Raw genomic sequence first — 24214 nt, 5'->3', positions numbered from 1 at the left:
GCCAGAGGACAATGCCGGGGTATTCAGGACCAATCCTAGTCAGGGGTCTCTAACATGGTGCTGGGGGTCCGATATCTGGGACCCCAGCTCTGATTCACAGTATTTCGCTCCGTTGCTTCGATTATACGCCCTCATGCGCCGCTCGGATGCCGCTGATGGATTTGCTTCCTGTTGACAGCACGGAATAAACTGAAGACGTCGTCTTCCTTATGTTCCTTTTTTTTTTATTAATAAACAACTTCACAAAAAAATCTGGAAAACATCCGCATGTCACAAACACATCAATCTGTCCTTCCTGTTGTTTCCAGTGAGGGAGGGGGGTCCACAGATAGAGAGGCGGCCACTCAGACCCCTGACCCTCGGCGGGCGCAGAGTATTTGTATGTGGCTTCCCCTCACTGGTATCATGTCAGGCTATTTATATAGGATGTATCTTTAGCAGGTCGGCTGGGGAAGAATAGTCTGGAGGACTTAAAGGGGATCTGTCAACAGGTCAAAAATTGCTTTTTTTCCCCCTCTTATTTTATTGTCGCTGATCCCCTGAGTATTGTGTTTTTTTTTCTTTTTTTAAATCCTCCATCGGGTCCCAGAGAAATGAGCCTTTTTTATTGCTTGCAAATTTTTATGGCCTTCTCAAAAAAGGGTGTGGCTCACTGGGTAGTTCCGTAAAGACACGCCCCCGAGGAGCACGTGAAACACGCCTACGCGGTAAAGATCATACAAATTAGCACCCAACTAAAAAGGAACCGAATGGCGGATTTAAAAAAAGAAAAACAATGCAAAACTCAAAAGAGCAGCGGGAATAAAACAAGAGCAAAAAATGGACACTTGACTCGGTGACATGTCCACTCTAAGGGAAGCTTCATAACATTCTTTATAGGGTGAATATCTTCTACAATGAGAACGGATTACAAGAAGGTGAAGGCCAAAGCCTGAGGCTCACTACTGAGAGATTTTGATGACAATGTTGCTGGTAATGACGGGTGAGGTCATCAGAAGAGTTCAGTAGTGCAGCCCCAGGCCTGGTAATTCAAGTAAACGCACTGAATCTCTGCACATGTAGAAGACGTTAGAAACTGTCTAGATTTCGGTGTCCCTTAACGCGGCTTTAATATGTCTATTTTGGTCTTTCTTTGCACCTCAAATTTAGCACTAGGAAAAAGTTGGTAATAACAGAGAAAATACAACTGTGCAAACTCAGCAACAAACAACTTGGTCTACATTTCCAAAGCAGTTTACGACAGTTTTTGGAGAACACCATGTTCCAAAAAGGCACTATTTGTGCAAATTTTCTCATTTGAAAAGTTGAAAAATGTGAGTGGGGTGTACCGGGTGCGTGGGTGGGGTGTACCGGGTGCGTGGGTGGGGTGTATAGGGGGTGTGGGTGGGGTGTACCGGGTGCGTGGGTGGGGTGTATCGGGTGCGTGTGTGGTGTATCGGGTGCGTGTGTGGTCACCAGCTTTGCCTGAAAAAATGGTGAACGTGGTGTAAAAACGGAAAACCTTTTGGGACTGTAGCCCGAACCTGGAGTAAGCCAAATCCCAAAAAGCTAAAATTTACACAAAATTTTCGGTTTTTGCACCATGCTCTCCAAATATTGATGTACCAGGAGGGGTATGCCAGACATATTTTGGACAGATTTAGTAAGCTTTACACCAGAAAATGTCACCAGACTAACATTTTTGGGAATTTAGAATTAAAAAAAAAAAAAAAAGAGCCAAACTTTAAATTTGGCGAATTTCCAAAATGTCAATCTTGATAAATCGGCCCAATTTCTGTTAGCAGCTAATGTCTATATACAAAGGCATTGATCCGAGCGAAGAGGGTGATTTTGCTCCGTCAGTTGGGTTGACTAAGGACAATGCGAGTTTCCACATAAAGTGACATTTATGAGCGCAATGAACAGTTAGAAAAGTCATTATTACTCGGATGTATTTACATTGTGACTATTAACCTCTCGCCAATGGCGGTCGCCTTTATGGCAGGTGTGGCGGGTCAGACAGGTGACTACAGAAACTGGAAAACACCGCAAGGAGATGGGCGAGAAGTAATGAAAAGTTCTGAAACTTTAGAAAAGAATTCACAATGTTGGTTTTGTTTCAAATCAATGTTTCAAAATTGTATAAGTTGGACGTCCAGACTGTTACAAAGTTTTGGTTCCATGGGATAAAGTTTAATGGGGGTCTCACCTCTCAATTCAAGGATAATGGGGGGCTGTGAAAGAAGTAAAGGCCCCCATAAAGCTTAAGTTGATATCAGTGGAATTGACTGACAGTCCAATGTAAGGCTATGTTCACATGTCCAGTAATCATCCGCTAGAACGGGTCCAGCAGAAATACGTTGGCAAAAGAAGTTCTGCAGACTCAACTTTTTTTTGGCCTTTTTTAAAGGGAACTTGTCACCTCAAATTGGTGGCGCACGCGCAGTATGCTTTGCCCTACTGCGGGCAAAGCCGAAAAGCAATACTGCGCATGTCCCGGAACACAGCGAAATACTTCCGGGACATAGCACGCGGGCGCAGTAATGCTTTTCGGCTTTGCCCGCAGTAGGGCATACTGCGCGTGCGCCACCGAAGACTGCATGGCGCACGCGCCAAAAATGGTGCACGCATACTCTTATTCCCTAAAATATTGCGGAAAACAGGGACGGACGGGGTGGAGAAATGAAGAGGATACGCCGCCCATCGGACGGGTAACAAATTATTTTAATATCTCGCCAATTTGAGGTGACAGGTTCCCTTTAAAAACATTGATTTCCACAGTGTAGTCTATGGAACACGGATCTGTTAAGTAGCCATCATTTTCTTCCATTTGAAACGGATCTAGTAAGCCAAAAAAGGGAATCTTTTCAAATGGATGGCTAATTAATGGATCTTATTTCCATAGACTTCAATGTTAAAAAAAACAAAAAAAAAAAAACCCACAGATCCAGTTTTTTTTAAAAAAATGGACAAAAAATGTGTCTGCAAAACTTATTTGCCAATGGATTGCTGCTGGATCTGTTCTAATGGGTGATTACTGGACATGTGGACTTAGTCTAAATGGGACCCTGTCTGACCCAAAGAGAAGGATCCGTTTGTTGGATTTCAGCAGCTGATCCTTTTGCTCTTCGGACGAAAAGCCGCTGCCAGAGGGGTCTGCCAGTGACTCTCTCAGTCTGGCAGCTTTCCTTTGTGCAGGGCAGTCGGGAAAGATAGTCGTCGGCAGAATGATGATTCGGCAGACAGCCATTTAAAGTTTATGGGTGCATTTTGAACATTTGATGGAGCGGTAATGCTTTGAGCTCCCCTGGGATATAGGAATTGTGATAAATGCTCTTCGTGGGCCAACCCCTTTAACAAAAAATTTGACAAACCGTAATATAAATGCACAGCGAGGTGATCAAAGGGCACAATTTGGTATTTTGGCTATCTTTAAAATTCCTTTAATTACGGCGGACGCTGGAAGTTAATGACAGAACAGATGGAATCTACGAATAACCAGAATGACTGTAAATAAATTTACTATAAATATGTCAACACCGCGGCTTTAAGGCCGCCAAAAAAAAAAAAACAAGAATGTACAATTACCCCCCCCCAAAAAAACTATTAAAGTTAATATGTTGAACTGTGCCACAGAACCCTCCTAACCCTGGCTAACTATTACACTAAAAGGAGCAGAGAGGACTGGGTCATGTGTGAAAAGAACTGCACCGTCATAAAGGGCTGTAATAAACTACCTATGTTATGAAAATGTAGTAAAACTAAATAAAAAACAGAAGTTTAGGTTGAGATTATCTCTGTACAAAATAATTAAAAGTGGCCACTAGAGGTCAGTACAACATGTGAGCAGAGAAAGGCAACTCGGTTTACAGCCTGCTGTGAAGTTGAACATCGTTCATCAGAAGACAAGACATTATTGCTTCATTCCAAGCAAGGGAACTAGTTTTATATAGAGATCAATATTATATCCAATTCCGGTTAATATCATGTGAAATTTGCTGATGCACTGAGTAAATGTTCCTAATACCAATGAAAAGTGAGGCAGCTGCATCCAGGCAGATACCCTATATATTGACCTTTTCTTTTAATTGGGCTGCAAATAAGCAATGCCCACCTACATAAACGCAAACTACAGCTCTAATGGTCCAAAGCTGCACCGGATGGAATTTATGCACATTTTAAATATACGATATGTTTGGGAAAATCTGCAGAGCGATACAAGACTGGGAGTGTGGATGAGATTCTTCATCTGTCATCCACATGCTGTGGACTTTTTATTCTGAAAAGAAATGGATGTGAGGACGCAGAAATTAGAAAAATGTATACAGGTGAACTTTCCCCCGATTATTGTGCATGCACAGCGGCGGACTTCTTCCGATTATGGTGCATGCACATGGGTGTACTAGCCCCAATTATTGTGCAGGCACAGAGGTGGACTTGCCCGATTATTGTGGATGTACAGCGGCGGTCTTCCCCCGCATTAAGGTGAATGCACAGGGGCGGACTTGCCCCAATTATTGTGCATGCACAGTGCTCGACTTGCCCCAATCATGGAGCATACAAAGCACTGGACTTACCCGAATTATGGAGCATGCACAGCGCTGGACTTACCCGAATTATGGAGCATGCACAGCGCTGGACTTACCCGAATTATGGAGCCTGCACAGCAGTGGACTTGCCCCGATTATTGTGAATGCACAGACAGCAGAGGTCTTCCCCTGATTACGGTGCATGCACAGCGGTGGACTTGCCCCGACTATCGTGCATGCACAGCGGTGGACTTGCCCCGACTATCGTGCGTGCACAGCGGTGGACTTGCCCCGACTATTGTGCGTCCACAGCGGTGGACTTGCCCCGACTATTGTGCGTCCACAGCGGTGGACTTGCCCCGACTATTGTGCATGCACAGCGGTGGACTTGCCCCGACTATTGTGAATGCACAGACAGCAGAGGTCTTCCCCTGATTACGGTGCATGCACAGCGGTGGACTTGCCCCGACTATCGTGCATGCACAGCGGTGGACTTGCCCCGACTATTGTGCCTGCACAGCAGTGGACTTGCCCCGATTATTGTGAATGCACAGACAGCAGAGGTCTTCCCCTGATTACGGTGCATGCACAGCGGTGGACTTGCCCCGACTATCGTGCATGCACAGCGGTGGACTTGCCCCGACTATCGTGCGTGCACAGCGGTGGACTTGCCCCGACTATTGTGCGTGCACAGCGGTGGACTTGCCCCGACTATTGTGCATGCACAGCGGTGGACTTGCCCCGACTATTGTGAATGCACAGACAGCAGAGGTCTTCCCCTGATTACGGTGCATGCACAGCGGTGGACTTGCCCCGACTATCGTGCATGCACAGCGGTGGACTTGCCCCGACTATTGTGCCTGCACAGCAGTGGACTTGCCCCGATTATTGTGAATGCACAGACAGCAGAGGTCTTCCCCTGATTACGGTGCATGCACAGCGGTGGACTTGCCCCGACTATCGTGCATGCACAGCGGTGGACTTGCCCCGACTATTGTGCATGCACAGCGGTGGACTTGCCCCAACTATTGTGCATACACAGCGGTGGACTTGCCCAAACTATTGTGCATGCACAGCAGTGGACTTGCCCCGACTATTGTGCATGCACAGCAGTGGACTTTCCCCGACTATTGTGCATGCACAGCAGTGGACTTTCCCCGACTATTGTGCGTGCACAGCAGTGGACTTGCCCTGACTATTGTGCATGCACAGCGGTGGACTTGCCCCGACTATTGTGCATGCACAGCGGTGGACTTGCCCCGACAATTGTGCACGCATAGCAGTGGACTTGCCCCGACAATTGTGCATGCACAGCGGTGGACTTGCCCCGACAATTGTGCACGCACAGCAGTGGACTTGCCCCGACAATTGTGCACGCACAGCAGTGGACTTGCCCCGACAATTGTGCACGCACAACAGTTGATGCTTAACTTCGAGGAAACCATCCCCCCTCCGCTTTGTTTGATACAGATGCACTCTGCGTCCTCGCTCACCTGTAGTCAGCAGCTATAATTTCTCATTCCCCATAAGGCCTTGCAGCAGTTTACCTGTCCTACCACATGCCCTGACAGTTCACTCCCTCTGTAAGAAAGTGCAGACTGGACATTGTACATTTTCATTAAAGGATAATTTGCCAGAAGGAATTTCTGGCAGAAGTTTGACATCAAGTCCTGAACAATCTGCGGGTCTGACATATGGTAACACCTCCCTGGAGATGGAAAAAACGCTGAAAACGCTGATATAACGTGTGTGATGTGCAGCAATAACCGGGCTAAGATCAAGAATAAGAATACTATGCGGCGGGTGCAGTCCTATGTAAATAGTACGTAACTGCTGTATAACACAAAGTTCAATAAATTTCTAATACACAGTTCAATTCATGACCTTCTTCACCATCCCTGCTTGCTGCCAGTGAATAGGAACATGCTTGCTTACATTCAGAGATTTCACAGCAGTGGATTTGTTGCACTGTATCAGTCTGGAAAGCAGGACAGGAGTAAGATTCGATGCTGCAGAGGATTGTCTACACGAATACATTGTAACAAAACCTCAGCTGTGAAAACTAAAACATGCCTAAACAGGTTTCCATAGACTGTGAGCTCCGGGGATCATGAATGATACGAGTGATATAATGGATGGAGATGAGGGGGGTAGCACTGTAAGGCTCCTTGAGAGTTAAGAGATGATGGGAGTGATCCATTCAGATAAATTGCAAGCTCCTGAGACAAGGGTGATGGGAAGATTAGATTGTGAAGTGATAGGGCCGGGGATGATGGGAGTGAGAGATGAGATTAGACTGTAAACTCTTGGGATCAGGGGATGATGGGAGTGATAAATTGTGTGAGACATGAAAAGGCTAGATGGTGAGCTCATAGGGAGAGGGATGATGGGAGTGATATTAGATTTGACTTTGGAGTAAAGGGTGATTGTAATATTAGTGAGCTCCCAGGGATCGGGATGATGGGAGTGATACATTTTAGATTGTAAGCTCCTGGGGTGACACCGTGTGCACAGTGCAGCAGAACCTGTTGGCACCATATATAATTGTGTAAGATGTGGGAAGCCACCATTGATCAGGCAGCACAGACACCGCCGGGCACCATATATAACTGTAAGCCGTGGAGAGCCACCAGTGATCAGGCAGCACAGACACCGCCGGGCACCATATATAACTGTAAGCCGTGGGGAGCCGCCAGCGATCAGGCAGCACAGACACCGCCGGGCACCATATATAACTGCGTAAGCCGTGGGGAGCCGCCAGCGATCAGGCAGCACAGACACTGCCGGGCACCATATATAACTGTAAGCCGTGGGGAGCCGCCAGCGATCAGGCAGCACAGACACCGCCGGGCACCATATATAACTGTAAGCCGTGGGGAGCCACCAGTGATCAGGCAGCACAGACACCGCCGGGCACCATATATAACTATAAGCCGTGGGGAGCCACCAGTGATCAGGCAGCACAGACACCGCCGGGCACCATATATAACTGTAAGCCGTGGGGAGCCGCCAGCGATCAGGCAGCACAGACACCGCCGGGCACCATATATAACTGTAAGCCGTGGGGAGCCACCAGTGATCAGGCAGCACAGACACTGCCGGGCACCATATATAACTGTAAGCCGTGGAGAGCCACCAGCGATCAGGCAGCACAGACACCGCCGGGCACCATATATAACTGTAAGCCGTGGAGAGCCACCAGTGATCAGGCAGCACAGACACCGCCGGGCACCATATATAACTGTAAGCTGTGGGGAGCCACCAGTGATCAGGCAGCACAGACACTGCCGGGCACCATATATAACTGTAAGCCGTGGAGAGCCACCAGCGATCAGGCAGCACAGACACTGCCGGGCACCATATATAACTGTAAGCCGTGGGGAGCCACCAGCGATCATGCAGCACAGACACCGCCGGGCACCATATATAACTAAGCCGTGGGGAGCCACCAGCGATCAGGCAGCACAGACACCGCCGGGCACCATATATAACTGCGTAAGCCGTGGGGAGCCGCCAGCGGTCAGGCAGCACAGACACTGCCGGGCACCATATATAACTGTAAGCCGTGGAGAGCCACCAGTGATCAGGCAGCACAGACACCGCCGGGCACCATATATAACTGCGTAAGCCGTGGGGAGCCGCCAGCGATCAGGCAGCACAGACACTGCCGGGCACCATATATAACTGTGTAAGCCGTGGGGAGCCACCAGCGATCAGGCAGCACAGACACCGCCGGGCACCATATATAACTGTAAGCCGTGGAGAGCCACCAGTGATCAGGCAGCACAGACACCGCCGGGCACCATATATAACTGTAAGCCGTGGGGAGCCACCAGTGATCAGGCAGCACAGACACTGCCGGGCACCATATATAACTGTAAGCCGTGGAGAGCCACCAGTGATCAGGCAGCACAGACACCGCCGGGCACCATATATAACTGTGTAAGCCGTGGGGAGCCACCAGCGATCAGGCAGCACAGACACCGCCGGGCACCATATATAACTGTAAGCCGTGGAGAGCCACCAGTGATCAGGCAGCACAGACACCGCCGGGCACCATATATAACTGTAAGCCGTGGGGAGCCACCAGTGATCAGGCAGCACAGACACTGCCGGGCACCATATATAACTGTAAGCCGTGGAGAGCCACCAGTGATCAGGCAGCACAGACACTGCCGGCACCATATATAACTGTAAGCCGTGGGGAGCCACCAGCAATCACGCAGCACAGAAACCGCCGGGCACCATATATAACTGTGTAAGCTGTGGGGAGCCGCCAGCGATCAGGCAGCACAGACACCGCAGGGCACCATATATAACTGTAAGCCGTGGGGAGCCACCAGCGATCAGGCAGCACAGACACCGCCGAGCACCATATGTAACTAAGCCGTGGGGAGCCGCCAGCGATCAGGCAGCACAGACACCGCCGGGCACCATATATAACTAAGCCGTGGGGAGCCGCCAGCGATCTGGCAGCACAGACACTGCCGGGCACCATATATAACTGTGTAAGCCGTGGGGAGCCACCAGCGATCAGGCAGCACAGACACTGCCGGCACCATATATAACTAAGCCATGGGGAGCCGCCAGCGATCAGGCAGCACAGACACCGCCGGGCACCATATATAACTGTGTAAGCTGTGGGGAGCCGCCAGCGATCAGGCAGCACAGACACCGCCGGGCACCATATATAACTGTGTAAGCCGTGGGGAGCCACCAGCGATCAGGCAGCACAGACACTGCCGGGCACCATATATAACTGTGTAAGCCGTGGGGAGCCGCCAGCGATCAGGCAGCACAGACACCGCCGGGCACCATATATAACTGTGTAAGCTGTGGGGAGCCGCCAACGATCAGGCAGCACAGACACCGCCGGGCACCATATATAATTGTGTAAGCCGTGGGGAGCCGCCAGCGATCAGGCAGCACAGACACTGCCGGGCACCATATATAATTGAGGAAGCTGTTGTGAGGCACCAGCCATCAGGCAGCACAGACACTGCCGGGCACCATATATAAAATTGTGTAAGCCGTGGGGAGCCGCCAGCGATCAGGCAGCACAGACACCGCCGGGCACCATATATAATTGAGGAAGCTGTTGTGAGGCACCAGCCATCAGGCAGTACAGACACCGCCGGGCACCATATATAAAATTGTGTAAGCCATGGGGAGCCGCCAGCGATCAGGCAGCACAGACACCGCCGGGCAGCATATATAAAATTGTCTAAGCCGTGGGGAGCCGCCAGCGATCAGGCAGCACAGACAACGCCGGGCACCATATATAATTGAGGAAGCTGTTGTGAGGCACCAGCGATCAGGCAGCACAGACACCGCCGGGCACCATATATAATTGTGTAAGCCGTGGGGAGCCGCCAGCGATCAGGCAGCACAGACACCACCGGGCACCATATATAATTGTGTAAGCCGTGGGGAGCCGCCAGCGATCAGGCAGCACAGACAACGCCGGGCACCATATATAATTGAGGAAGCTGTTGTGAGGCACCAGCCATCAGGCAGCACAGACACCGCCGGGCACCATATATAATTGTGTAAGCCGTGGGGAGCCGCCAGCGATCAGGCAGCACAGACACCGCCGGGCACCATATATAATTGTGTAAGCCGTGGGGAGCCGCCAGCGATCAGGCAGCACAGACACCGCCGGGCACCATATATAATTGAGGAAGCTGTTGTGAGGCACCAGCCATCAGGCAGCACAGACACTGCCGGGCACCATATATAAAATTGTGTAAGCCGTGGGGAGCCGCCAGCGATCAGGCAGCACAGACACCGCCGGGCACCATATATAATTGAGGAAGCTGTTGTGAGGCACCAGCCATCAGGCAGTACAGACACCGCCGGGCACCATATATAAAATTGTGTAAGCCATGGGGAGCCGCCAGCGATCAGGCAGCACAGACACCGCCGGGCAGCATATATAAAATTGTCTAAGCCGTGGGGAGCCGCCAGCGATCAGGCAGCACAGACAACGCCGGGCACCATATATAATTGAGGAAGCTGTTGTGAGGCACCAGCGATCAGGCAGCACAGACACCGCCGGGCACCATATATAATTGTGTAAGCCGTGGGGAGCCGCCAGCGATCAGGCAGCACAGACACCACCGGGCACCATATATAATTGTGTAAGCCGTGGGGAGCCGCCAGCGATCAGGCAGCACAGACAACGCCGGGCACCATATATAATTGAGGAAGCTGTTGTGAGGCACCAGCGATCAGGCAGCACAGACACCGCCGGGCACCATATATAATTGTGTAAGCCGTGGGGAGCCGCCAGCGATCAGGCAGCACAGACACCGCCGGGCACCATATATAATTGTGTAAGCCGTGGGGAGCCGCCAGCGATCAGGCAGCACAGACAACGCCGGGCACCATATATAACTGTAAGCCGTGGGGAGCCACCAGTGATCAGGCAGCACAGACACTGCCGGGCACCATATATAACTGTAAGCCGTGGGGAGCCGCCAGCGATCAGGCAGCACAGACACTGCCGGGCACCATATATAACTGTGTAAGCCGTGGGGAGCCACCAGCGATCAGGCAGCACAGACACTGCCGGCACCATATATAACTAAGCCGTGGGGAGCCGCCAGCGATCAGGCAGCACAGACACCGCCGGCACCATATATAATTGTGTAAGCCGTGGGGAGCCGCCAGCGATCAGGCAGCACAGACACCGCCGGGCACCATATATAATTGAGGAAGCTGTTGTGAGGCACCAGCGATCAGGCAGCACAGATACCGCCGAGCTTCATGGTTCGGACACAAGATTTAACTTAACAAAATTAAGAGGAAAAAATCTTTTCTGTATTATCATCAAGAATCGGTAAGGGACGCTGGCACGGGACCGCCAGACGCAAACCACAAGTCCCACATGTGAAGCCTGGATCATCCTGCCTTGGCCCGCATGGAGCCACTTCAGAAAGAAGCCATCAATGACATCATGATATTTGCTGTGTAATGCGGCCAGGCCCCCGAGGGCTCGCAGAGCACGGACTTCATTATTAACCAATAATCTCCACCACGCGGCCATATGAGTGCGATTAAAAAGTCATCAGGACGCCGGGAAAACAATGTATTTGGAGCATCTCGCTGCATTCCTGCGAGTGCACGGCACAGATCAGCCGCCCGTGTGTTGTATAAACGGCCTGGTAAGGATGATGGGAGTGATACAACGTAACCTGGTGATTGGTAAATACGAGGAGATGGCATGGTCTCCTTATATACTTCATATGACATAGGACTCCAGAGCTGAACTCACAATTCTACTGCTTCTCGGTTAGCTCACAAACCTCTTGAGCCATAAAAAGCTCAAGCTCGTTTTCTCCTGGTTTTTAACCACGTCTCAGGGTGATGAAGCTCACAGTTTGCAATTTCACATCTAGGGGGAGTGCAGATTTCATGGAGATGATCTCACGTCTTGTTATTTTGGGAAGTGCAGAGGTTTGCTTGTTGGGATGCAGGAGGACCAAAAGCCAACATTGTATATAACTCCAATCTGATGTAAGAAAAGGCTTCAGTGCGCTAGATTGGGATGCAAAGCACAGAACGGAAGGATCCTGCATGACCGTGAGCAGAACTATGAACGCAGCTCCGGAGGACTAAAATATATTACGATGGCATTGCAGACTTTCCACATATTTCATGCTGGTTTGGTGCATTGTTCTCCTTTATTCCACATGGAGGTAAAGTAATGAAAGTCTTTATGTCAGGTGACTGCAGCCATGAATAGGGCTCAGCCGGAGAAGCGGGTGACCACAGCCGTCCTCACTGTATGCAGCCATTGTGCCTGTGCACTGACCCGTCCCTCATTAAGGTCCAGTATGTACTGTATGCCGGGTACGAGGCACGTCCGCACTGTACTTTTCCATGAGCCGCGGAGCTGCTTTCTAGGTGCAGAGCTGTGATTATGTAAGACTCCGTGACCGGGATTCCTGCTTGTTTACTGGATGCGCTCGCTGCACACAATCTGGGCGACATCTACTCTGGATTCCAGGGAAATAAATAGTTCTATAACGAGGAGCCCGACAAAGTCTTATTACCGTACATTTTCATTCATTATTCCACCTGTTCCAGATCTCCACTTTTTGCCCATAAACTGGAAGATTATGGTTTACTAGATGGCAGCCCGATTCTAAAGAATCGGGAGTCTAGAATCCATATATACTTTATTTATTCAAATGTAAGAATAATACAATTAATAAATAATAGTAAGAAAGAATAAAAAATGGCTGCACTCACCAGCTCTTGACAATTCTTGTTATTTAAGGTACAGTTACACAGGATCCATGAACATGCTTATGAGGGGAGGCAGTATATGGAGAAAACACCAAACAAAAGTTCAAAATTGGTGTGAAAATGTCACTGAACCACTTCACAACTAAATATATATAGTTTTGGTAAATGGTATTATCATTTTTTTGACGAAATTCGGCAGGAGCTTGAAGAGCAACGTCACTGGGCCCGCCTCCACGCAGTAGAAACTTGCTGTGAGGTAAAAATTCAAAAATCACACCAAAATGGCGGGCGGAGTGTGTCACAGTACGGCACGTTTCTGATTGGTCGCTCGCAGCAGGCGGCAACCAATCAGACACTGGACACTGTTGACGTCACTTATCTCCGGACATTAGCTCCGGACATTAGCTCCGGACATTAGCTCCGGACATTATCTCCGGACATTAGCTCCGGACATTAGCTCCGGACATTAGCTCCGGACAAAGCCACGGAAGTTGGCACAAATTGCAGGAAGTAGTATTCTAGGCAATTATATATAAGATATGCGGAGGCAGAAACCTGTTCGGTATTTTCAACAATAATCAGTGAGGGTCCGACTGTTGAGACCCCCATGGATCCTGAGAACCGGGCCTTGAATTGCCAGGATGGAGCAGTGGCCGTACAAGCGTGTAATTGCTGCAATCATTCTCTATGGGACTGCGGGAGAAAGCAGAGCACTGTACTCCATCTCCGGCAGACTGAATGAAGGGCTCATGATCGCTCCATTACAATGAGGCACTTCAGACCCCCTTTCCTGGGATCAGTGGGGTCTGAGGGATCAAAAAGGCACAGGACAAGGAGAAATATTTACATCCAACCGTGCACAGTTACCTCCTGGAAAATCACCACCTTGCCCAAAATACAATGCAACACAGCTTCCCTGTTGGGCTGTTAGCGGTATTATCCGCAGAATAATTTTGGTGGTCTCCGACACTCTTCTGACTAGGCACACATGAAATGCCTCTGCTGCATGGTGATCCCAGTAAACTAGTATCCAACCCCTTTAAGCATCAGACAAAAAGGACAGAGGAGTACAGAGATGGAACGGAGTCCGAAGGGCGGCGGGGGAGCGAGTCCGAAGGGCGGCGGGGGAGCGAGTCCGAAGGGCGGCGGGGGAGCGAGTCCGAAGGGCGGCGGGGGAGCGAGTCCGAAGGGCGGCGGGGGAGCGAGTCCGAAGGGCGGCGGGGGAGCGAGTCCGAAGGGCGGCGGGGGAGCGAGTCCGAAGGGCGGCGGGGGAGCGAGTCCGAAGGGCGGCGGGGGAGCGAGTCCGAAGGGCGGCGGGGGAGCGAGTCCGAAGGGTGGCGGGGGAGCGAGTCCGAAGGGCGGCGGGGGGAGCGAGTCCGAAGGGCGGCGGGGGAGCGAGTCCGAAGGGCGGCGGGGGAGCGAGTCCGAAGGGCGGCGGGGGAGCGAGTCCGAAGGGCGGCGGGGGAGCGAGTCCGAAGGGCGGCGGGGGAGCGAGTCCGAAGGGCGGCGGGGGAGCGAGTCCGAAGGGCGGCGGGGGAGCGAGTCCGAAGGGCGGCGGGGGAGCGAGTCCGAAGGGCGGCGGGGGAGCGAGTCCGAAGGGCGGCGGGGGAGCGAGTCCGAAGGGCGGCGGGGGAGCGAGTCCGAAGGGCGGCGGGGGAGCGAGTCCGAAGGGCGGCGGGGGAGCGAGTCCGAAGGGCGGCGGGGGAGCGAGTCCGAAGGGCGGCGGGGGAGCGAGTCCGAAGGGCGGCGGGGGAGCGAGTCCGAAGGGCGGCGGGGGAGCGAGTCCGAAGGGCGGCGGGGGAGCGAGTCCGAAGGGCGGCAGGGCAGGGGGCGAGTCCAAAGGGCGGCAGGGCAGGGGGCGAGTCCAAAGGGCGGCAGGGCAGGGGGCGAGTCCAAAGGGCGGCAGGGCAGGGGGCGAGTCCAAAGGGCGGCAGGGCAGGGGGCGAGTCCAAAGGGCGGCAGGGCAGGGGGCGAGTCCAAAGGGCGGCAGGGCAGGGGGCGAGTCCAAAGGGCGGCAGGGCAGGGGGCGAGTCCAAAGGGCGGCAGGGCAGGGGGCGAGTCCAAAGGGCGGCAGGGCAGGGGGCGAGTCCAAAGGGCGGCAGGGCAGGGGGCGAGTCCAAAGGGCGGCAGGGCAGGGGGCGAGTCCAAAGGGCGGCAGGGTAGGGGGCGAGTCCAAAGGGCGGCAGGGTAGGGGGCGAGTCCAAAGGGCGGCAGGGTAGGGGGCGAGTCCAAAGGGCGGCAGGGCAAGGGGCGAGTCCAAAGGGCGGCAGGGCAGGGGGCGAGTCCAAAGGGCGGCAGGGGGCGAGTACAAAGGGCGGCAGGGCAGGGGGCGAGTCCAAAGGGCGGCAGGGGGCGAGTCCAAAGGGCCGCAGGGCAGGGGGCGAGTCCAAAGGGCGGCAGGGCAGGGGGCGAGTAAAAAGGGCGGCAGGGCAGGGGGCAAGTCTGAAGGGTAAAAGAGGCAGCACACTCTCCTCATTCAGGGCACATGAGGCTCGGCAGCGCTGATGCTGCTTTGGATGTGACTGAGTATTAGACATTTCTCCAGCTCAGTGCAGATAAGCATTTGCTGACTTCCTGAACATGCGATGCAGACTCATCCAGTGAGATGTAGATGCACCGATGCAGATTTGCCAAAATAACCAGACAGGAGAACGTGCAGCTGATCACACAGTCACAGCCACGGCACATGATCTAATGGATTAAGAGCGAGTTTTATGAGGTTAATGAGCCCGTCCGTCCCCCTCGTGCCTCGCTCCCCAGTCATCGTGGCCTTGTAACCTTTTATTCCTTTCTAAATTAAACCAACCCTCGCTGTAGCCACGACGCTGCCGGAACGATATCTGCTCCTCAGCGTGAAGAGAGGTGACTGATGCAGAAGACGTGGCCGGAGAAGGCTGCGCATCTGATCAGGTCGTTACCGGGGCCGGAGCGAACCTTACACAATAAATGCTCTAATTTTTTGCCATTTGTTAGATTCCTACCTGCTGTAAAATTCGGGGCTTTGTCCCGAGCGGACACATCTCACAGCTGAAGATCACAATGGTTACCGCCAGGCTGGAGTCCTGCACCGATACATTGTCACAACTCAAAGATTGTTTATGCGAGATATGGTGCATGGGAGCGGAACTCAGAGGTGGTGACCGCCGTCTGCCCCAACTCCCCCATATACAGTAACGCGCTGCTCAATGTCCCCATTCTCTATATGAGAGACCAAACAATAGGATGGGGAGATTTCGTTTGACCCCCCAATCCTCATCCCCCCGGGATCACACACAATGGACGGCGACCGATCCCGCCGGGTTTGGACGGTTCTCATCTGCTGTATACGGGGCTTTTACAAGTTCGATGATGATTTCCATTACAGCTAGAACGGGATGATAATAAACGAGAAGATATGGAGTCATTAGCGGTAAGTAAACTATCAGGAAGTCGCACATACACTAAGGGGACCATATGGGGGGGATTTATGGCAGGTGAGCTCCATCTCAGCCCTGGATCCCACTCCCGACATTAATATTGCTGAGAACACCAGGGTGGGACTCCGCGCCAACGAGGTGGAAATATCAATATCTCTTGGCTCCGCAAAGTTCCTCCTTGTAAAGTAAAGCGGTGACGTAGCGTCCGCAGCCGCGGTGACCAGGTCAGCTCCGAGGAATGGAGACATCCGACCAGCGCCTGTGCTCATGTGATGGAGTAGTAAGTGGAGGCAGATGGGCTGCGATCCCCGTAGCTCGCTGCTGATGGGGGGCGCGATCACAGAACAGACAGACAATGCTGCACACAGTCACGTTATTTCTCCCTTTTGCAGCATTATGACATTTTAGGCAGATGATATTATCAAGTCCTGGTGATGGATGATGGGAGTGATTGTGTGAGATACAAGTAGAAGTCTATTGTGAGCCTAAAAGGGTTGTCCATCTCTGCAGACTTTTTTTTTTTTTTTTTTTTTTTTTTTATTAAATACATGTATTTGGTGCAAAAAGAAAAAAAAAAGAAAAACTTCACGTTTAATGTCGACTTTCAGAAAATATTTTGTACCGTTTTTGCCATCACAGGCTCGTTTTGTTTCGGCACAGCTCACTGGTGAATTTTTGGTTAAAGGGGTTGTCCAGCTTTGGTGTTCAAGTATACAGTCACTCAGTGTGGCTGCAGACTAGCGAATCCTCGCAGGGTGCACAGTCAGGATTCTGACGGTCATGTAAGAAATCGACACTTCTGGCCACAATCCGACTAGACGTGTTCGGCCTTCCTCCAGTCTCTTGTATTGAGCGAGGCTGCGCACGTCTAGTCTGCATGTATACGCACTGCATGCTTGCAATCCCTCGCTCGCTCCCAGGGAATCCTGACAGTGTGCACGCTTGTGAGGATACACCCCAAGGTCAGAGATTGGATTCTTGGCTCCTAGGAACAGAGATGATGGGAGTGATACATTGTGTACACAATAAAGAGAACCGACTGCTCGTCACTCAGGAAGAAATGAGGAATGACTGGATCGAGTTCTTCGGTAATTTTTTTGGACAAGGACTCCAAGACTGTTAAATTAAAGAGGATTTTATATTTTGGGTTAATAGCTGTGCACTAATTTTAGCAGCCGAATCTAATGTGCAGAAGGATTTAAGGATTTTCCTTTTTTGTTTTTTCTGTACGATTTCCCATCAGCGGCTCAGACCTGTTCAGGACAATCCTGCCATTATGGTGATTTTCCTGCTTTAGTACAGTAATGCCGGTGGCGGAGCGACGGTGTCCCAGGCACAGAAAGTATAATAATATTACGTAATGAAGAGGTTGCCTTTAAGCATCCCAAGACGTGGGAAGCTCCGACACCTGGAGAACGAGACCCTCAAATCAAGTATGTGCCCCCCTTCATCGGTGGATGCAGAAATGGGAATTCTATAATTCCGCTGTACCACTGATAAACACGGCCCCCCACCTCCTAGGGCCAGCGCTTACTGGAAGCCCCCCATCGCCTGCACCAGACACAGGTCAGGCTCCGCTATGTTACAGTAATATAAGATATGGCCCCCAGGAATGTCCGTAAATCACGGCCCTGACACACACGGCTCCGCTGCCCCATAATGAGATTTATACAGGAGACGTGCTGGGATTTATGGCCCGGATAATAACAGTAAAGGGAGGGCTCCGGGCTCTACGGAGGTGACGAAGACGTCGTAAAATCTCAATTTTAATCACCTTTCTGAGTGATGGGATAAGAGAACGGCAGAGATTAATATTGGCGAGGCTTCCATTGGAATTGCCGGTAATGCTGACCGCCATATTGATGATTTATGGCACGCAGTAGCCCCTGGCACATGTCAGACGGCTCCTGGAGACAAGACAATGATGTCTTATTAGTTAGATAACACGCTCATTGCCTGACGGAGGGAAGCAGAGGTTGGATGCCCACCTATCACATGGCCCGTTGGGATCTCCCTCCATTAGCCAGAGGGGAGAGATGCTACTAATAGGACTAGATGCCACCGCGTTACACAAATGGGCCACAGATTTACTGGAGCAGACGTTATCATAGGGTAAAGTGCTTCTGCCCTATTATTTATAGGGTCCCCCAGCACTGGTCCTCATTATGGGACCACGCGGCATCGTCTTCGCACGCACAGGGAGGAAAGTATTTATGAACCGGACAGTGCAAAAAAAAAAAAGTGCACACAGCGCCTTCTTGAGGCCAGTTCAGGCACCGGAGCATGCTCAGATAACACATTATCCCAGCAAGATCGCTCGTCACAAGTCATGACCTTTAATCGCTTCAGAGTTTGGAAACCGTGAAGTGGTAAGAGAAGCGACATGTTCATTTTTCGGGCGGCTTCTGCTTGGAAGCAACCTGCTCTCAATACTAAACGACACAGTGTGCACATAGCCTTATGGTAGACATGGACCACCAGATCTGGCCCTCTGGCTGTACCAGTCTGGCCCATGGACCGAGACAGACGAAAAACTGAAAACAGTGGCCCGCGGACAGCACCATGCGACTGTCCTTCTCCACCCGACTTCATCACTATCTGCATCAGGAAGCGGATAGTAGTGAATACAATGGTGGGGCATGGCGCCGATGGCTCCTTCTTCCACCAATCAAGGGTGTGCGACTGACACAGAAGACGTGGTAACGACACCACATCGCGTCTGCTGTGCAGAGCATCAGTGCACACAGAAAAGACCACCGGAGCGTCGGGGGGACAGGAGCAAGGCGAGTATGTGTCTTTTATATAGACTGTATATACACACACATGTGTGTGCGTGAATGTGTGTCTGTATGTAGGGGGCTATGTGGGGGCTCACACTGTGTATAGGAGGCTATGTGGGGGCTCACACTGTATATAGGGGGCTATGTGGGGGCTCACTGTATATAGGAGGCTATAGGGGGCTCACACTGTATATAGGGGGCTCACATTGTATATAGGAGGCTATGTGGGGGCTCACACTGTATATAGGAGGCTATTTGGGGCTCACACTGTATATAGGGGGCTATGCAGGGGCTCACACTGTATATAGGGGGCTCACACTGTGTATAGGGGGCTCACACTGTATATAGGAGGCTATGTGGGGGCTCACACTGTATATAGGAGGCTATGTGGGGCCTCACACTATATAGGGGGCTTTATGGGGCTCACTGTATATAGGGGGCTATATGGGGGCTCACACTGTATATAGGAGGCTACGTGGGGCTCACACTGTATATAGGAGGCTATGTGGGGCCTCATACTGTATATAGGGGGCTTTATGGGGCTCACTGTATATAGGGGGCTATATGGGGGCTCACACTGTATATAGGAGGCTACGTGGGGCTCACACTGTATATAGGGGGCTATGTGGGGCTCACACTTAATATAGGGTGGTTGTGTGAGGGCTCATACTATATATAGAGGGATGTCAGTATACTTAATTCTGCTCAAGATTAAATGATAAAACATTATAAAATAATAATAATTTATATGTTCACATTAACATTGAGCAGAATTAATTTCAGCCTATTGGTTTGGAGCCTCCACAATCAATCATGTTCTCACATGTGGCCCCTCAGGAAAATTAATTGCTTACCCCTGCCTTATGGTGTAGTTTGCCCCCCAAAAAAACTGAATTGGCGCAGGGGTGGTGGGGGTGTCACATCCTTACCGAGTTGCTGAAATAGCAGCGCCACGCTGGTGCCCGTCACTGGCAGACTGTCATACAGGGGCGTCTGAATCAGCTGACGGTCTCCGGCTCCCAAAGAGAACAGTTTCTGCAAAAAGAGAAAAGAGACTGTCATGGCCGCGTCGGCTGTGGGGACGATCCCTGCAATCGCTCTCCCATCAGGCGTAAGAGGCTGGAAAAAGTTGAAAATAAAGAAAATGGCTGCAACATCTGAATGGACAGGTATATTTAAGACTGGTAATGTCACCCATAATGCGGCTATATCACCGCAGCACAGCCATAATGAGGATGTAAAGGGGAAAGGTCAGCAGGAGCTGAACTCTGCCTTCTGCCCCCCTTTAAGAACAGGGAAGAACAGGCAGAGGTGTACTATTATATGTGGTGAAGTAGAGGAGACATCGGATCAGCACCAATCATGAATCCAATCTACAAGTAGAGCGTGGGAAGAAGGACCCAGGTGTGACCCCCGAGAGGGGCGATGTCCGCACTGTAACCTCACATGTTCCAAGAGAGCGCTGCACTTTCTATATTGAATCCTCAGACTGCCCGTATCCTCCAATTCCACCAGAGCAGGAAAATAAAGGGAGACCAAAAAATAACCACAACGGTAAACTAAAAGCAGCAGTCGTGCTGGGGAGCGTCATTACCTGCGACCCGCCGGCTCCCGGGATGATACAGGTTACGAGGTTGGCGACCAGGTTCTCCAGCGACACATTCAGACTGTCCACATAAACGGTATAGATCAGCCCGAGGCAGGCCTGCGAAAGAGAACGACAAACGCAACGTCAAGGCAGAGAAGACGCCCCGTCGGGGCAGCGGGCACGGTGTAGTATAGGGTGCTGTCATCAGTAAGCAGCTCTGCACTTAAGAGCGCAAGCTCTTCTGCCAAGAACATTAACGCGAAAAAAAACGCATGCGGATTTCTGGCAGAAATGTCCGTTTTTTGTCAGGAAAATTTCTGCAAGAAATCCTGACGTGTGCACATACCCTAACTGCAAACTCTGCTTACTGCGGGACGTGAAGATAAATAATGGAGGTTTTTTTTATACTGACCCTGAATATTTCCGGATAGTCCAATCTGGACACCAGCACCAAACTCTTCGGAGCAAACACTTGCGCTGGTTGAATTAATCCAGAATCGTCGTCATCGCTGTGATCGTGCTTTGTTCCCTGACAAGTATTAAAAAGATGCAATAAGTTTACAAAACAATCAAATCTGCAATCGGAGAATAGAACATTGTGAGTATACGCAGAAGAGGGTCTATAAACTATCGCGGGGGATGCGCGCACATTAGTGATGAGCAAGCGTGCTGGGAGAAGGTGTTATCTGAGCATGCTCGTGTGCTAACCAAGTGTCTTTGGCGTGCTCGAATTATATGTTCGAGTCCCCCACGGCTGCATGTCTTGCGGCAGTTCAAAAGTCGCAATACATGCAGGGCTCGCCATGTGTTGCAGACGTTGAACAGTTTGGGTGACATGAATCGAGTGACAGGCGACCTTTCATTAAAGAGCAAAGGTGACATCACTGAGGATGTGGCCAATCAATCAGTAGAGCAGTGGTGACATCACTGAGGATGTGGCCAATCAATCACTAGAGCAGTAGTGACATCACTGAGGATGTGGCCAATCAATCAGTAGAGCAGTGGTGAAATCACTGAGGATGTGGCCAATCAATCACTAGAGCAGTAGTGACATCACTGAGGATGCAGCCTACCCATTCACTAGAGAGCAGTGGTGACATCACTGAGGATGCAGCCTATCCATTCACTAGAGAGCAGTGGTGACATCACTGAGGATGCAGCCTATCCATTCACTAGAGAGCAGTGGTGACATCACTGAGGATGCAGCCTATCCATTCACTAGAGAGCAGTGGTGAGATCACTGAGGATGCAGCCTATCCATTCACTAGAGAGCAGTGACATCACTGAGGATGTAGCCTATCCATTCACTAGAGAGCAGTGACATCACTGAGGATGCAGCCTATCCATTCACTAGAGAGCAGTGGTGACATCACTGAGGATGCAGCCTATCCATTCACTAGAGAGCAGTGGTGAGATCACTGAGGATGCAGCCTATCCATTCACTAGAGAGCAGTGACATCACTGAGGATGTAGCCTATCCATTCACTAGAGAGCAGTGACATCACTGAGGATGCAGCCTATCCATTCACTAAGAAAAAATGGTAAAATGCCAGCTCACGTTAGGCATTTGTCGTGGGGAAGCCCGGATACCGTGTGGTCATCACGTGGAACAATAAAGCGAACAAAAACGTGAAAAATCCAGCTTCCAAAAGATATCCAAATTTATTGAGAATAAAATGCAAAGTCCAATGTCATGGTTCACATGAAGGTGAGTAGCAGGCTAACCGTGACATCACTGAGGATGCAGCCTATCCATTCACTAGAGAGCAGTGGTGAGATCGCTAGAGGTGCAGCCTATCCATTCACTAGAGAGCAGTAGTGACATCACTGAGGATGCAGCCTCTCCGTTCACTAGAGAGCAGTAGTGACATCACTGAGGATGCAGCCTATCCATTCACTAGAGAGCAGTGGTGAGATCACTGAGGATGCAGCCTATCCATTCACTAGAGAGCAGTGGTGAGATCACTGAGGATGCAGCCTATCTGTTCACTAGAGAGCAGTGGTGACATCACTGAGGATGCAGCCTCTCCGTTCACTAGAGAGCAGTAGTGACATCACTGAGGATGCAGCCTATCCATTCACTAGAGAGCAGTGGTGACATCACTGAGGATGCAGCCTATCCATTCACTAGAGAGCAGTAGTGACATCACTGAGGATGCAGCCTCTCCGTTCACTAGAGAGCAGTAGTGACATCACTGAGGATGCAGCCTATCCATTCACTAGAGAGCAGTGGTGACATCACTGAGGATGCAGCCTATCCATTCACTAGAGAGCAGTGGTGACATCACTGAGGATGCAGCCTATCCGTTCACTAGAGAGCAGTGGTGACATCACTGAGGATGCAGCCTATCCATTCACTAGAGAGCAGTGGTGACATCACTGAGGATGCAGCCTATCCGTTCACTAGAGAGCAGTGGTGAGATCACTGAGGATGCAGCCTATCCATTCACTAGAGAGCAGTGGTGACATCACTGAGGATGCAGCCTATCCATTCACTAGAGAGCAGTGGTGACATCACTGAGGATGCAGCCTATCCGTTCACTAGAGAGCAGTGGTGACATCACCGAGGATGCAGCCTATCCGTTCACTAGAGAGCAGTGGTGACATCACTGAGGATGCAGCCTATCCATTCACTAGAGAGCAGTGGTGACATCACTGAGGATGCAGCCTATCCGTTCACTAGAGAGCAGTGGTGACATGACGGAGGATGCAGGCTATCCATTCACTAGAGAGCAGTGGTGACATCACTGAGGATGCAGCCTATCCATTCACTAGAGAGCGGCGGAGATAACAAAATTACAGCCAAACTACCTTGCAAATACTGTAACTTCATACAGAGGAGGAGAGCTCGGGGAATAAGCCATTTGCATGTTTTATTTCCCAGAGAGCATCGCATAGCCCATACGTCTCCCGACTCACACCATAGATCCTCAGCCATATTACCAGTACTACAACTAGAATGAAGAGGGTCCGCCGTAACTCCGAGCTCGCCTTCGCCTGCAGCCAGGTCCCATGTTGTTTTATGGAGATTTATGGCTATTTCATCGTTTGGAGCGAGGCTCTGATTTATGGTGGTCAGGGTCAGGGACAGGACTGACAAGCCTCTCGCCATGTCTCCACGATTTGATCTCGGCAGACTAGATTCAGTAAGTGACAGGAGAGTCACGCAGAGTTACGGCTGCGGTCAGGGTGGTGTAACTCTTCAGGGGCAGATTCAGACAGGACAGACTGGTAAATTGTCTCCCAGGGCAGAGCCGATCCATCAGCGCTGCGACGTCGCCGGGAACCTGACTGCTGCCTTCACAGCTACACTGCTGGGAACATTCTGCTAGAAGAAGGGCTCTCACGATTCCCACACACACATTTGTCGATTTTCTCAGATCTTCTGTGTGACCAGCGAAAAAGCTAAACACAAACCGAGCAGTCGTCACACATCTACAACTGCTGTAAAAGATGGACACCATGCGAGGATGACGACCCGTCCTACCTACCAGCAGTGCATTAGGCTACTTTCACACATTAGGTTTTTGCAGTCAGGCACAATCCGTCGAATTTTGAAAAAAAAAAGATCAGTTTTGTTCTCATAGACTTGTATTAGCGCCAGATGGCCTAACGTTTCATCCGTTTTTTTCCCCAAATCCGTCGAAAATCTGTTTTCCGGTGGCCGGA

General features: G+C 51.0%; 1 protein-coding gene across 4 annotated transcripts in view; it reads right to left on the bottom strand.

The window, feature by feature from the left end:
- SBF2 (SET binding factor 2) overlaps nt 1-24214 on the bottom strand; it is a 254030-nt gene that overhangs the window by 121804 nt on the left and 108012 nt on the right. For all 4 annotated transcript variants that reach the window (XM_069738854.1, XM_069738853.1, XM_069738856.1 and 1 more), the window contains exons 4-6: nt 20958-21074; nt 20552-20662; nt 19887-19992 (exon numbers count right to left, since the gene is read on the bottom strand). In XM_069738854.1, coding sequence (XP_069594955.1) covers nt 19887-19992; nt 20552-20662; nt 20958-21074 — 334 coding nt within the window. The remainder of the gene's footprint in view (nt 1-19886; nt 19993-20551; nt 20663-20957; nt 21075-24214) is intronic.

The sequence above is a fragment of the Ranitomeya imitator genome, chromosome 9, assembly GCF_032444005.1.
Source record: "Ranitomeya imitator isolate aRanImi1 chromosome 9, aRanImi1.pri, whole genome shotgun sequence".
In the NCBI taxonomy this organism is placed as follows: Eukaryota; Metazoa; Chordata; class Amphibia; order Anura; family Dendrobatidae; genus Ranitomeya; species Ranitomeya imitator.
Note: the sequence above shows the minus strand (reverse complement) of the source record. Positions and strands in the feature narration are given on the sequence as shown.